The sequence below is a fragment of the Odontesthes bonariensis genome, chromosome 1 (genome assembly GCF_027942865.1).
Source record: "Odontesthes bonariensis isolate fOdoBon6 chromosome 1, fOdoBon6.hap1, whole genome shotgun sequence".
Taxonomy (NCBI): domain Eukaryota; kingdom Metazoa; phylum Chordata; class Actinopteri; order Atheriniformes; family Atherinopsidae; genus Odontesthes; species Odontesthes bonariensis.
The window spans coordinates 36,830,768-36,843,984 of NC_134506.1; the positions used below are offsets into that span (position 1 = coordinate 36,830,768).

The 13,217-nt window shown below is 39.3% G+C and overlaps 2 protein-coding genes across 3 annotated transcripts in view; one reads left to right on the top strand and one right to left on the bottom strand.

The window, feature by feature from the left end:
* LOC142380406 (cellular retinoic acid-binding protein 1-like) lies at window positions 1–10,068 on the top strand. Its single transcript, XM_075466244.1, has 4 exons — window positions 1–199; window positions 1,215–1,393; window positions 3,263–3,376; window positions 9,462–10,068. Exons 1-4 carry the CDS (start codon window positions 130–132, stop codon window positions 9,510–9,512), a joined length of 414 nt encoding a protein of 137 aa, XP_075322359.1. The 5' UTR covers window positions 1–129; the 3' UTR covers window positions 9,513–10,068.
* LOC142380388 (paired amphipathic helix protein Sin3a-like) overlaps window positions 9,872–13,217 on the bottom strand; it is an 18,604-nt gene continuing 15,258 nt past the window's right edge. For both annotated transcript variants that reach the window (XM_075466223.1, XM_075466215.1), the window contains exon 21: window positions 9,872–11,958. In XM_075466223.1, the coding sequence (XP_075322338.1) occupies window positions 11,740–11,958 (219 nt within the window). In that variant the 3' untranslated portion in view covers window positions 9,872–11,739. The remainder of the gene's footprint in view (window positions 11,959–13,217) is intronic.

Sequence of the window (13,217 nt, forward strand, 5' to 3'; positions counted from 1 at the left end):
CACGAAGAGGAGAGGGAGGGAGGACTGAAGGGATGGACAGACGGAGAGAAAGAGCCTGAAGAAAGGCATCCAGGGAGACAGAGGACAGAAGGTGTTGGCCGACACAGAATCAAACACAACGCAAGAAATATGGCGATTTTTACAGGCTCCTGGAAAATGAAAAGCAGCGAGAATTTCGACGAGTTGCTTAAAGCTTTGGGTGAGGACTTGCTTTTTTTTTTTTTTTATTCTGTGAAGATTTGTTTTTCAATGATGTTCCAGTGATTGAACATAAACTGAAAATGTCTGTCAGGTAGTTGTGACAATTAATCCAGAAGTTAGACCTAAATCAAGATTTCTTTTTTTAATCGCATGCAAAGTTAAAGATCCGCATTACATTTGAGCTGCAAAAACTTGTACTTAAAGTAATAAAAATACCCTTGAGAGATAATGTTCTGCATCTATCTTTAACTCAAAACTACAGGTTTGGTTACATACAAATAGTTTCCCATTAGAAGGTATGTTGCAGGAGACAAATTCATCCCTGAAAGAATTTCAGGACAAGACAATGATCTCACCTTATTGTACTTTACAAGCACTAATGGAGCACATCAGCGAAAGTAATGGAAATAGACTGAAACATTCACTCATCTTATTGTTTGTACAGTTACTGCATAACGGAGGGTTAATGTTTCTTCCACTCATTTGGAAAACAGAATTAATCACAATCAACAGGAGAGTTAAACAAAGTAACAGCATCAACATTCCTGCCTCTCATCACCTTGTCACTGCTCCCTCCACAGCAACATCTGCTGATAACAATCTCCCGCAGCTGCTGTAGGGTTCCTTTTTTAAAATCTGAAAACAAATGTCTTCACTTTGTAATATCTTCACCTGTCAACGTAAAGGTGATGTATCATCACCGTGGTATTAGTGTGCCCGAAATAGAGGCAACTTCGACCACTACGCACTCCTCTGGTTAATGAGGCAAATTCCATGTTTGAAACAATAATTATGATGATTCACCTCCAGGCGCCAGAGGCAGACAGAAAGAATGTGAGGGGACACAACTCAGTGTCACACCCTAAAATAGGAAGAATGAAGGTCTTATAGAAAGTGGTGACCTGTGGAACTGAAACTTCCTGTTTGAGAATTCTATTCATCCTCTAGACACTCATGGGCTCAAATCAATATATTAACTGTGGGCTCACAGGGAGCTTTGTGTGTACCTTCAGGTGTGAATGCCATGTTGAGGAAGATTGCAGGGGCAGCTGCATCCAAGCCTCATGTGGAGATAAAACAGAACGGTGAGCACTTTTACATCAAGACTTCCACCACAGTTCGCACAACGGAGATCAACTTCGTCATTGGTGAGGAGTTCAATGAGGAGACGGTGGATGGCAGAAAGTGTAAGGTAACTGAATTAACTACTGGGATGTGCAGAACTCTACACTTTTATATCTTGCTTCCAAGCAGCCAGACCTTCCTGCAGTCTTTTAAAGTGGTCTTGAGCAATTGTTCTCCAGGCTTTCTGAAAGTCTTTCAAAGTTTTTCTTTAGCCATTGGCTGCTTTTTGACACATTTTCAGTCCACTCCTTGTATCTTAACATTTTCAGAGCAATGTGAATGTTTTTCTGTTTAAGCCATTTAATACCGACCTAAAAGCTTTTCAACCATTTAAAAGGCACCCGACACAAGAGACTGGGTCAGGTTAGAATCTTTGAAAAACACCAAAGGTGATAGCAGAATTTAGCAGAAATAGAATAGTATTTTTTTCCAAACTGCTGACAAAATCTTGGCGTATCTCGACATGGTTTGCAGCGTGTCCTTAAAGATGTTAAGAGACTGGACAAGTGAAAGGGCAAAAGAAGAAGTGTCAGGCCTAAAAAACTATCTACAGCAGATAAACAGTATCTGAAAGGGATGGTCTTAAGACATTGGAAAGAATCCATCAAAGACCTCCCACAGGACACTGAGATGCATCTGGACCTTTAGTCATTTCATGTACTGTTGGCTGAAGCCTCATCAGAAGTGGTCTCCATGGAAGGGTGGCTGTCAAGAAGAAAAGGAAGGGAAACAGGGAGAAAAGGCTGAGCTGTGCCAAATGACACAAGAACTGGACTGAAAATCAGTGTCAACAAGTTTTTATGGAGGGATGAATCATCCCCAGAGCCCGGACCTCAACATTACTGAAGCAGTGTGGGATCATCTTAACAGAGAGCAGAACAAAAGGCAGCCCACGTCCAAAGAAGAGCTTTGGGATGTCCTTCAAGAAGCCTGGAGAACTATTCCTGAAGACTCCTTAAAGAAAGGACAGAAAGCTTGTCTAAGATGGTTCAGACTGTGTTGGAGAATAAAGGTGCTCATAACTAATATTGACTTCAAAGCTTATCAGAATTGTGCAAACTTGATTTTTTTTTTTATTGCATTTCATACATTTCAATAAATATCTGCTCCCATTTCCCGATTTCCTGCAACATATAAAGAAATGAGGGATGGCTCAATACTCGCACAGTACTGTATCAATCAGAACTTCTCACATCCAAGAATAGGAACTTATAGACATGAATGAATAGGTAGCAGTTACAAGCTACAAATTTAAATCAGCATCTGAATGAATCATCCTAAAATACAGTCAAACTCTCAGATGCATAAAAACACGATCCAGGAAAAAAAGACGAGACATAAATGTTAAAAAGAAGGGCTTTGCTCTCTTCAAACTGACCCATACTGAAATCAAAAACCCGATTGGAAAATCTTAAAACTATGTTGCTTTGAAAGTAGCTGTCAGTAACTAAATTGGCTATAGCTTTTTTTTTTACTCATTTTTTATTGATATTCACAAGCAAATATCAATACAACAGACAAAAGCACAGCTATTGAACTTACCCTCCCTCCCCCCTCCCTTCTACATGGGAACCAAATAACACTTACAACAGTTCACAAACAGTTACACAGACAAGTGCGTTAGATTTTCTTCAGTAACTTTAACTCTGGCAATTCCATTGTACCAAGTTTGTACCGTCCTTGGTTTGGCACCATTTGTCCAGAAGAAAGTTAAAGATAAAGAATGTCCAGAAACATATGCAACCAGTGTTCCAACGATAAATTGTGGGGTGGAGGTAGCCAAACCTGTACAATCATTTTCTTGGCCGCGGTCAGACCGGCAAGCCAAAGTTTTCTAGACCTTTCAAATTGGCTATAGCTTTGTTTTAATGCTGATATTCAGCTGAACCTATTATATCAATTTCTGAAACCTCATTAAAGTGTTGCTGTTGTCTAGAGCGTGGCAGCATGGGAGACAGAAAACAAGATTTACTGCAAACAGACTCTGGTGAGTGAGAACGGCCCGAAGACCTTTTGGAGCAGAGAACTCAAAGAGGATGAACTGATATTGGTGAGTGGTTTATTCCTTTTTGCTTTCAAGTTTACTGTAATTACAAATATGGTGACAGATAAGAAGGGGTGCTGCGTGCAGCTGTAGACTCCCAATGGCCAATTGAGTGTTTGAAGTCCAGTTCTCTTTGTTTGCTTTTATAAAACTGTGGTTCTCAAACTCTCCGTTTGATGGATTTTCTACATAATGACCAAAGTCTCACATCAGATGTTTGGATGTTTTGCAAAGTGGGATGAAAAACACCATCTTTTATTCACACAGGCCATTAAGTGTTTCTACTTTTCTTTCCTGCCAATAAGCAAACAAAGGATTGGCTAGAGGGACAATTAACACAATGCACCAAAAACAATCGCTGCTGAAGGGCAGCAGCCAACATTGTGAAAGGGAAAGCTCAATATAATGAAAAAAGCAATTCTGAGAATTTCCTGGCGAAGAGAAAAAGCTTATTCTTCCCTCACATCTCCATCAGAGATACAGCCATCAGTTGTTCAACAGCCTGAAAACAGACAAAGTGAGTCTGGTTCCGAGGCAAAATCCACCTGCCAGCACTCCTTAACCTCGTAAATCACAAGATATGTCTTGTGAGTTTAGTCTGTATAAAAGTCAGAGGTTTGAACATTGCACAAAAAGGTTTAATGAGGTGTTATGGGACACACTTAGTCTTTTATGGGAATTGTGTCTTCCCTGAGTTTGTTTTTTTGCCAAGAAATAGCTTCACTAAAGCCACAAAACTTTTATTATTAAAGTAACTGCTGTGACTTTTCAAGCAAGTATGGCAAAAGAAAAAAAAAAAGGGGGGGGGGGGGGGCAGCACAAAGGCAAATACTTTCAAATATTCTCAGTGCGCTGTGACATATCTGGTTTTTGGGTTGTTTATCTGGGTAAAGCAGACATTCGAAGACCTTGGGAATAAACAGAAATGTTCTGTAACCTCTCGTGGAACGACAAACACACGCGTTGTATTGACTAAACAGAAATATAGTTGCAGAAGTGCTCCGAGTTCAGGTTCGTTAATCGATTCATTCTTGTTGGTTGTAAGTCAATCAAACAATTACAATAAGTAATTGTAAGTAATAAGTAATTGTTGATTGCTGAAAAAAAATCAAGAGACTGAAGGAAACTGCAGCTTCATTCCGTGATAACTCGGAGAAGTTTTACACCGGAACTCTGCCAACAACAGGATGGATTTTATCATCATATGTCACCATGATTTTTTCAGCAATGCACTTGAAAAAAAACCCCCCACAGTTATATGGTTTTCTGTCAGCATGAATCAATTCTGTTGTTTCGAGTTAATATGTTTGGATAGGGTCAAGATACTCTTGTGTTAATTAAACTCATTAACTTGGGCCGACTCTTATATAATTGGGTTGGTTGAATTTATCCTACATCAGATGTCGAATGGGGTTTACTCATACTGTATCTGCCTTGTTTAAATAATTCAACAAGAGTGTCAAAGTAACAGGAACAACAAACTCATTCATATCACAAGATTCTGTTTCAGTGAAGATTACGTTGACCCGACTCATTTATATTAAGTGGAAACAACAGATGAACGAATACTGAAAGCAAGCCATATAGCTGGGTGGAATTTTTCACCCGTTTTGTGTTCATTGAACAATTCTTTTTTATTTTTGAGTGCATTTTAAAGACCAACAGGTTGGCCAATGAGATACTCCATCCATTTATTATTTCCTCCTCTGGGTGAGTGTAAATATGTCTCTTTTTGTAAGATACGACAATCTGTGCATCATAAGATATTTCTAGATATATATCCACATATAGAGGTTTGCAGCAATATTTTTTTTCCAATGGGAAACCTATTAAATATATCAGTGGAATTCAATTTCGCTGCCATATGTTTGTTGCATTGCACATAGCACCTTGTGGTCTTGCAGCCATCAGAAACACCTCTGCCTCCAGTTCCTGCCTTAAAAAACAGTAAACATCTGGTCTGAGTTTACAGGCCAGATGGACAAAGTTTTGTCCAGTTTGGCTTTGATGGAGATCTTTTTAGTGAGTGTGACTCGCCTCCGCAGAGCAGCAATCAGGAGAACATGTGGGAGGGGCTGTAATTTTAATTCATTGCAGGTTTTCAAATGGGAAACAAAGCTTTGAGCTTACCAAATCTGTTTTTGTTCAAGATGAGGGGTGTGTGTGTGTCTGGTCTGTTCATAGTGATAGACTGTAATCTGAAAGGCATGTGGGAATGAATCATAGCAAAAAAACCTCAACTTTCACAACTTTCAATACAAGTGAGAAGGGAGAGGTCAAACTGATATCCTGCATCTCTTCACATTTGGATGATCTGTGCTAATATGAATATAAGACTTAATATTTTCTACATTTTCTTCTTCAATAGCTTATAGTGCCTAAATGTTGAACAATTTGCCACTGTAATTCTGACCTAAAATAAAGGCGTGTAAACAAATTCAAACTGAATTTTGTACCAATGCGTCAGCTTGTTCCATAAACCTTAATCCACAGTAAAAATTGAACATCAAAGTCAAAAACCAAAAAGCTTCCATGATTCTTACTCTGCTTTCCAAGTAAACGCTAAGCTTCGTTCAGGATTTCAGTTATCATCTGAAAATCTAAAGAACTGACATCCTGGATGCTGGGGTGTTCTTGTTAAAACTTGATCCAATATCATGTTTAGCAAATTTACATTTTAAACATGTATTATTGCATTTGCACACAAATTTGTTAATGATCTCCATGTTTCTGCATGGTGAACGGGAGTGGATTAGGAAAAATAAAGAGCACAGCACAGATATGAGAAACATCATTTCTGCAAGGCCCAGAAGCGAATGCACAATCATCAGGCAAAAACAAAAGCTTTTTTCAGCTTCGTAAATGTAAACAATTGACTTTTTTTTGGTGAGTTTTAATCAAATCTCTTTGGATTTCAGACTGCTACAATAAAATTAAGGGGATGATAGGGAAAGTTATCCATAACGTCATTAATTGGTCTTTAATTGATAACTTTTGTCACGTTGTTAAACAAACTAATGCAAAAATCCCCACAACAAAACCTGCAGGAAAATGAATGAGCCAACTTTCACAGACATTTAAATACTGTTTAGTATTATCACTTTAGGACAAGACAACATTTCTGAATAGTTTACAACTGTGGCACAGCATGGATCGATTATTACGCGCAGACTATAGATTTAAAAGGAAAATCTAGCCTTTCTACCTGTTGTAGTCTTCAGTATTGTTTCAATATTCTAAACTTAAAGATCACAGGTTCAGTGGAGTAGTCCAAAGCTTTGTAACAATCTCCCGAGCCTCCGTATTGCATTATATCACTCATGTCATACCTGCTTGTATTACTAATACAGAAACACTTGAGGCTTTGACAACTAATGAAGAAATTAGTCTTACAGTGAAGAGCTGGATGGACGTGCAGCTTAACAAAGACAGCGTGCATTGGCTTATTGCACTAAGATATGCTGTAAGACAGCTGGACTATAATGACCATTTGGGGGTCTGGGAATAAAAACAGTAAAATGCCAATTACATGTCCTCTTGTGGGCTCTAATTGGCCTCATTGATCATGCTGTTGATTAATGTCACTGGCGCCTGGTGTTATGGAGTTGTCGCAGCTCAATTACTCACAGCTCCAGCCCGTTTCCCTCCTCCTGTCACACTGCGCTGCCTGACACAATGATAATGAGTGGTGTTGCAGTCACCTTTCTTCCTCCACTATGCCCCCCCCGGGACTCCCACAAATCTTCGGACTGGTCACCCCCACCCCTTATTCAGTGTTTCACAATCTTTTTAATAGGAGGCACAAGACATGAGGCCGAGACTGCAAACCTGGAAAGATTCAGACTTTTTATCAAAAATAATATTTCGTCACATAAAACTAAATGTTTATATTGATTATGTCAGTTTCAGCATCTACCACCTTGATGAAGATGTGACAGGAGAAGGTCGAACAAATCATGGTGTATAAAAGATGCATTCTTACTTTAAAAAAAAAAATTTTTTTATGGACTGCTGATGCTCTAAAGCATTATTTCCCAACCTGAGGGTCACCGAACATCTCTGGAGAGGCTTAGAGGTGGGTCTGAGATCTTGGAAAAACACAACCTTGCCTCTCCCTTCAGCCCACCCCTCGAAACCACGCCTTCAAAACACATGAACGAGTCACGAGTCTGAACGCGCAGGGGGGAGGGGGGCTGACGGTTGATTGCCGTGTCAGAATCCAATAGAAGTAACTCTCATCATTACTTCTATTGGTCAGACATTTCCTCTTGCTACACCCTCTACAATGGACTAAAATATTTTTTTTTCCCAAACATTCTATTTTAGTGGGTGCAATGGGGTCATGAGGAGGCTTTCAGACAATATGATAAAAAATGCTCCAGAAAACATCTCATACCCCACCTTTAAGGTCAATTTATGGTCGGTGACGCGTGCTTGCGTGTGCCACCTCAATTTTCTAAACTTCCCGCAAGACGCGAGCACAAACCACTATCTACATCACATCCGGCGGCGTGTTCATCTTCCGGTTTCATCCCCTAATAAAAGACCGCTGTTTTCAACCGCCAAGGTAGAAAGCGAAGAAGAAACATGAATCCAGTCGAAGAGAGACTTGCCGAAGAGGTCCGCAGGTACGAACATCTTTACAACCCGTCCCGTCGTAGTAGGCTTCTCTAAGGTCGTCATTGAAAAAACCCGCTGCTCCACCTACTGTCCTGGCGGTGAATCGCCACGCAGCACACGCAACCGCCGACAAAGCAAAATGAAGCATAAACGTCACGAGCCATTAACGCAAGCGCAAGGGCAGTTAAAAGAGGTATAAATTAAGCTTTAGACTTCACCGTAGTTGTCATGATAAGATTTCTGAAGTGGGTGGCATTCGTCTGATTTAGTCGTTTACAGTTCTGACGCTCACATCATTATAATTGTTAGTGTAGATGGCCCTGAAGGGCAGTGTTGGAAACAACGGCGTTAGAGTATAACGGCGTTACTAACGGCATTATTCTTTTTTCAGTAACGAGTAATTTAATTAATTACTTTTCCCATCGTTGCAACGCCGTTGCCGTTACTGAGAATATAAAGTGGCATGTTACTACAATGTGGTTGAATGAAGCCCAAGGTGTCAGGTTTTGGCCACAGATCAGCTGCCTGGAGAGAGCAGGGGTGGGGATGATGACCACGTTGCAAATGCTATGATGATTGGCTGGGTGGCCGGTTCATGCCCTGCTCAAGCTATCTCTGACTGCCAAACACAAGACAGCGACAATGGCAAAGAACCAGGGAAATTCAAAGGTAGTGTTCTCAAACTGGAAGTACCGGCACTACTTCTCGCTCATTGAAATTAAAGGAAAGAATGTTTATGTAACATACACGCTGTGCACAGGAAAAAAGACTTTATCCACGTCTGCCTCGAGCAACTCGAATATTAAAACATGCTAACATGGCAGGCTGCAATCTATTGAGTTCAAATAAATACCAAATGTTCTACAATACTGTATATAGTGTTTTTATTCTTTGATCAGTTAATATAAACATCTTTGGTGTTATAGAACATAATAGCGTATAGAACACGAAAAATAACGTCACAGTTACTTTGCTGAGTAACTAATTACTCTTACAATGAGGTAACTGAGTTACCAACTCAATAACTTTTTGGGAGCAGTCATTTTTAACTGTAACTAATTACTTTTTTAAAGTAAGATGACCAACACTGCTGAAGGGTGATGCATTTTGCTGTGATGATTAGGGGTCAAGCCGTGTCAACAGTGTTCCCATTGATGTATAGAATCAAACGTGCACGTGTGTAAGGCTGCAAATAAGAACTGTGCATGTCCTCGAAAATTATAAAGAAAGCCAGAAGTAAGAAAACTTCAGTGACACCAAATCTCATTAATAGGCTGAAACCAGACTAGTACTTTTGCTGTATACCGTCCCACTCTTTCTCTTCCCTTGCTTGCTCTCCATCTGTGCACTACATACACCAATAAAAGCAAAAACATATTCAGTATAAGACTGGCTCAATGAAGCATGGCAACAAGATACAACTGCTAATAAAGTTTTTTGTAACCATCTTCTTCCCCAAATCTCATTTCAGATCTTTGGTGCCGACGATGTGATCTGCACACGGATCTACGTACGGGAATAGCAGAAGTCCACATCCTAAATACAAACTTTCCTGCAACAACCAACCCGCTGGTGTCCGAACCGTCAGCAACGGAAATTCAATTAACATCTCCATTTATCTATTTCTATAGCTATTGTATTGCATCTCTGTGCAACTCACAATTTAATTCAGACTTTGTTTTTTGTAAATATCTTTTTTTGGTGGCATTTGAAGTAAACAAAGTCATTTGTGTCTATAACAAAACAAAAACAGCACCAGTAATACAATAAATAATGCAGGAATAAATAAACTTTCTGTAAAAAAAAAAAATCGAAATAAAAATGTGGAAAGACTGAAAAACAAACAAACACAGTAATAAAAAAAGAAAGTGGTCAGCTGAGTTTTTTGTCTACTCAAAGAATATTTTAATGCCAAACACCATACTAACACTCATGTACAACATTGTAAAAGTTAGGAGAAGTAACACATGAAACAAGATACAAACAATGTCTGTATGTACAATCAACTCTCCCTGCGCTTCCTGTGTTATTCTATAATAAAACACAGTAATTATAAAAATAAAAACCCAACTATTAAACTGTTTAAAGATTGTCTGTAGCTGGTTATGTTACTGACCACTGCCTTCATGAGAGCTCAGGAACATTTTGTCAGGCAGCTTCTTTTTTGTTGTTGTAAAAGTGTTGAAAATCTACAGACTTGTGTTTTTTCTTCCATCCTGCCTGTGTAACAATGTGAAATTTATCCGTGAACTCACAGGTGAGTTCAGATCAGCAAAATCCTGTTGCTCATGTGTATACTTTTATTGACAGACCTCCCTAACTGTCCAGCATTTAGTGCGATGGATATCCATCTTCCATCTAATCGTATGTACAAAATCAAAAGGTCCAATTCCAATTCTATCAAACTGCAGAAAGGAAAAGGCAACTAAAAGCAATTCTCGGTTTTCATACAACATTCACATTTGTATTCCAGGAAGAAATACAAACTGAAAGCTTTCATAAACTGCGACCGAAGAAATTATTGCTCTCTTTTTTTCTTTTGTTTATCCTTAAACAGTACACAAGTCTTTAAACTGTGTTTGTCAACAACACAGGCCATTGAAAATTAAAACAACTCGTGTACAGTTCATGGGTGATACACCGAGATATCGCCGAACCTGTCGTAAAGATTTAGCAAAGCTTAAATACAAGAAACAGTTGAAAGTACTCTTAAGACTTCAGTACTTTGAAAAGCAGACACACGGTATACTGTACTTTCATAAGGAGAAATTGTTGCTCGGCTACATTCAATCATCTTCAAACCACGTGTGGTGCTGATGCCAGAAAGACTGAAGGTAGAAATATATAGAAAGGGATCCAATCACATACAAAAAAAATGAGCAACTTTCCTACTAAACAAAGAAGTGAGGAGCAACACGTTGAACGGACCATAAATTAAAAAAGGTCTCTGAATAACTTCCTTTGGTAAAAAACTGTTAAAAGTTTGCCTTCACTTAATAAAATTCTCTGCAATCTCTGGCTAAAGATTGACAATATATGTGTTAACGTACGCTACACATCAAGAACACCTGATAAGGGGAAAAAAAATCTAGATATAAACAACATATTTACACAAAGTGTTTGGGCAAATATAAATTATTGTACTCGATACACAAAGTTGGCATTGCACTAATGATGATCATCTACCAAGCAGTTGCCAAAGATGTTGAATATATATTCATATACGTGTAGTGCACTGCTGCACCTTTACCACCAACAGGGATAACATTCACAGGCTAAACAAGTTTACAGCTGGAAGCCACATTAAGGCCCGAGTCCACACATTTCAGTAGAGGTAACAGGTACCTTTTCTTGTTACCTAAAGAGAAAAGCTATTTTTCTGTAAAGTGTTGAGGTGTTCCCCAAATAAAACACTTTCCTCAATAACGTTTGGTAACAAAAATCAGAACCAGATTTTTTTTTCTCGGTTAAACTGTGAATTGCACTAAAGAATGTGTGCAGTTTTTTTTTTTTTGCTCAATATGGTGACAACAACATGGACAAAACTTCAGTTTCACATTTGTTGCAGAATTTCCAGTGACGTGTGGGAAAAGGCGAAAAAAAACCAAAAAACATTCCACCCTCTTTGAATCATGGGCGAACAACCCAAAATATTTTGGCAACTGAATCCTGTAACAGAACGTTGGAGAACTCATCCACTGGCAGTTTGTTGTGTAAAGATGTTTACTGCCATAGTTGAGAGACCTGTACTACAGTGTCCTATACTTCACCCGATACTTGTTAATGTTGAGATAATGGAGGACCTCGGGGCAGCAAGTGGTGGTGCAGGACAACAGCCCCTCTTGTCCGTCTCCCATCAGCCACTTGTGGCTGTCAGCACCCATTTCACTTGTCACATGCTCCTTGGCCCAGGCGTCCAGCCAGGTCTGAAATCGTCTGTGCAGGCGTGTGTTCACTCGCTGGTGGGACTGAAAGACATCAGCAGAACAGCAAATGAAAATGACACAAATATGACAGTAAAGGGTCATCTCACTCACTCCACTACATAATAGACGGCTATCCAGCATCTTTAGTTCTGCTGAGAAGTGAGTGAACCTCAGAGTTTAACCTCTCAGGACTGGAAAACAGGTCAGGTGGTCGGGCACCTTTCAGAAAGCACAAAAAGCTGTTAAGCCTTTTGAATGCAATATTGGTACTTCTTTAGATCACATCTTGGCTTCTTGGGATCAGGTCAAACATATGTGATGAATTAAAGGAAAAAATAAATAAAGTGGCAGTTCTAAATTTGATACAACTGTTCGATTACTTCAAGCAGCATTAACAGAAATTTATCGGCAGGCATCTCTGCCATAATCCAATATAATTGTTACGTTTCTGACACTATCTAAAGGAATTTGAGCCAGTGTTTTTTGGTGAAAAACAAAAAAATATATGCCACATCATGCTCTTTTTCAATAAATTAGTGCAAGTCTTACGTTCCGAGAGCACTTTTTTTTAATCCAGGTGACGGGAATCAAAAATACCAAATAAGCTCCTTTCAGACTTTTTACACCGTTAACTGGGGAAAGTCTAAGGAAGCATGATGGCGTTTTTAAATCAGAAGATGGTGTAGTTATATATAAAAAGAAAATAAATAAATAAATAAATCAGGAATTTATTGGAAAATGACTTGCATTTACATAAATGTAACAAGTCGCATTTGTGTCATCAAAAAACAGCAAGTAAACGACCTTTTGGACAAGTATCTTTAAAGCTCTCAGTGAGATGTTTGAAACCCGATTAGATCCCGACCCGATTTGTGCCCTCTTTGGTGTAACATCTAAGGAATCTCCAGCTGCCCTACCAACTAAAGTTTATTTAGTCATAGCTTTCACTCCTTGCAAGATGCTTGGTTTTCAAAATTGCGAGTCTAAAGTCGGAAAATTCAAACTGACACAACTTTCAGGTCCCTCCCCCAACCTCTAACAAGCTCCGAATCGCCCCCCAAACCCCTCCCCCTCTGTGGACGAGGTTGTGCACGTGAGTTCACACCAGTGTGCGCGCACACAAGCTGGGGCAGACTCACGCTCAGCAGCGTGTGCACAAGCTGTGATTGACAGGTAGGATTCCTCCACCCTAACTTGATTGGTTAAAAAAAGCAGGGAGCGCTCGGTTTTTGTAAGCATGATTACAAGCTTCAGAGGAAGCTACAGATTTCGTTATTTTTCCTAAACAGCCTATTTAATAT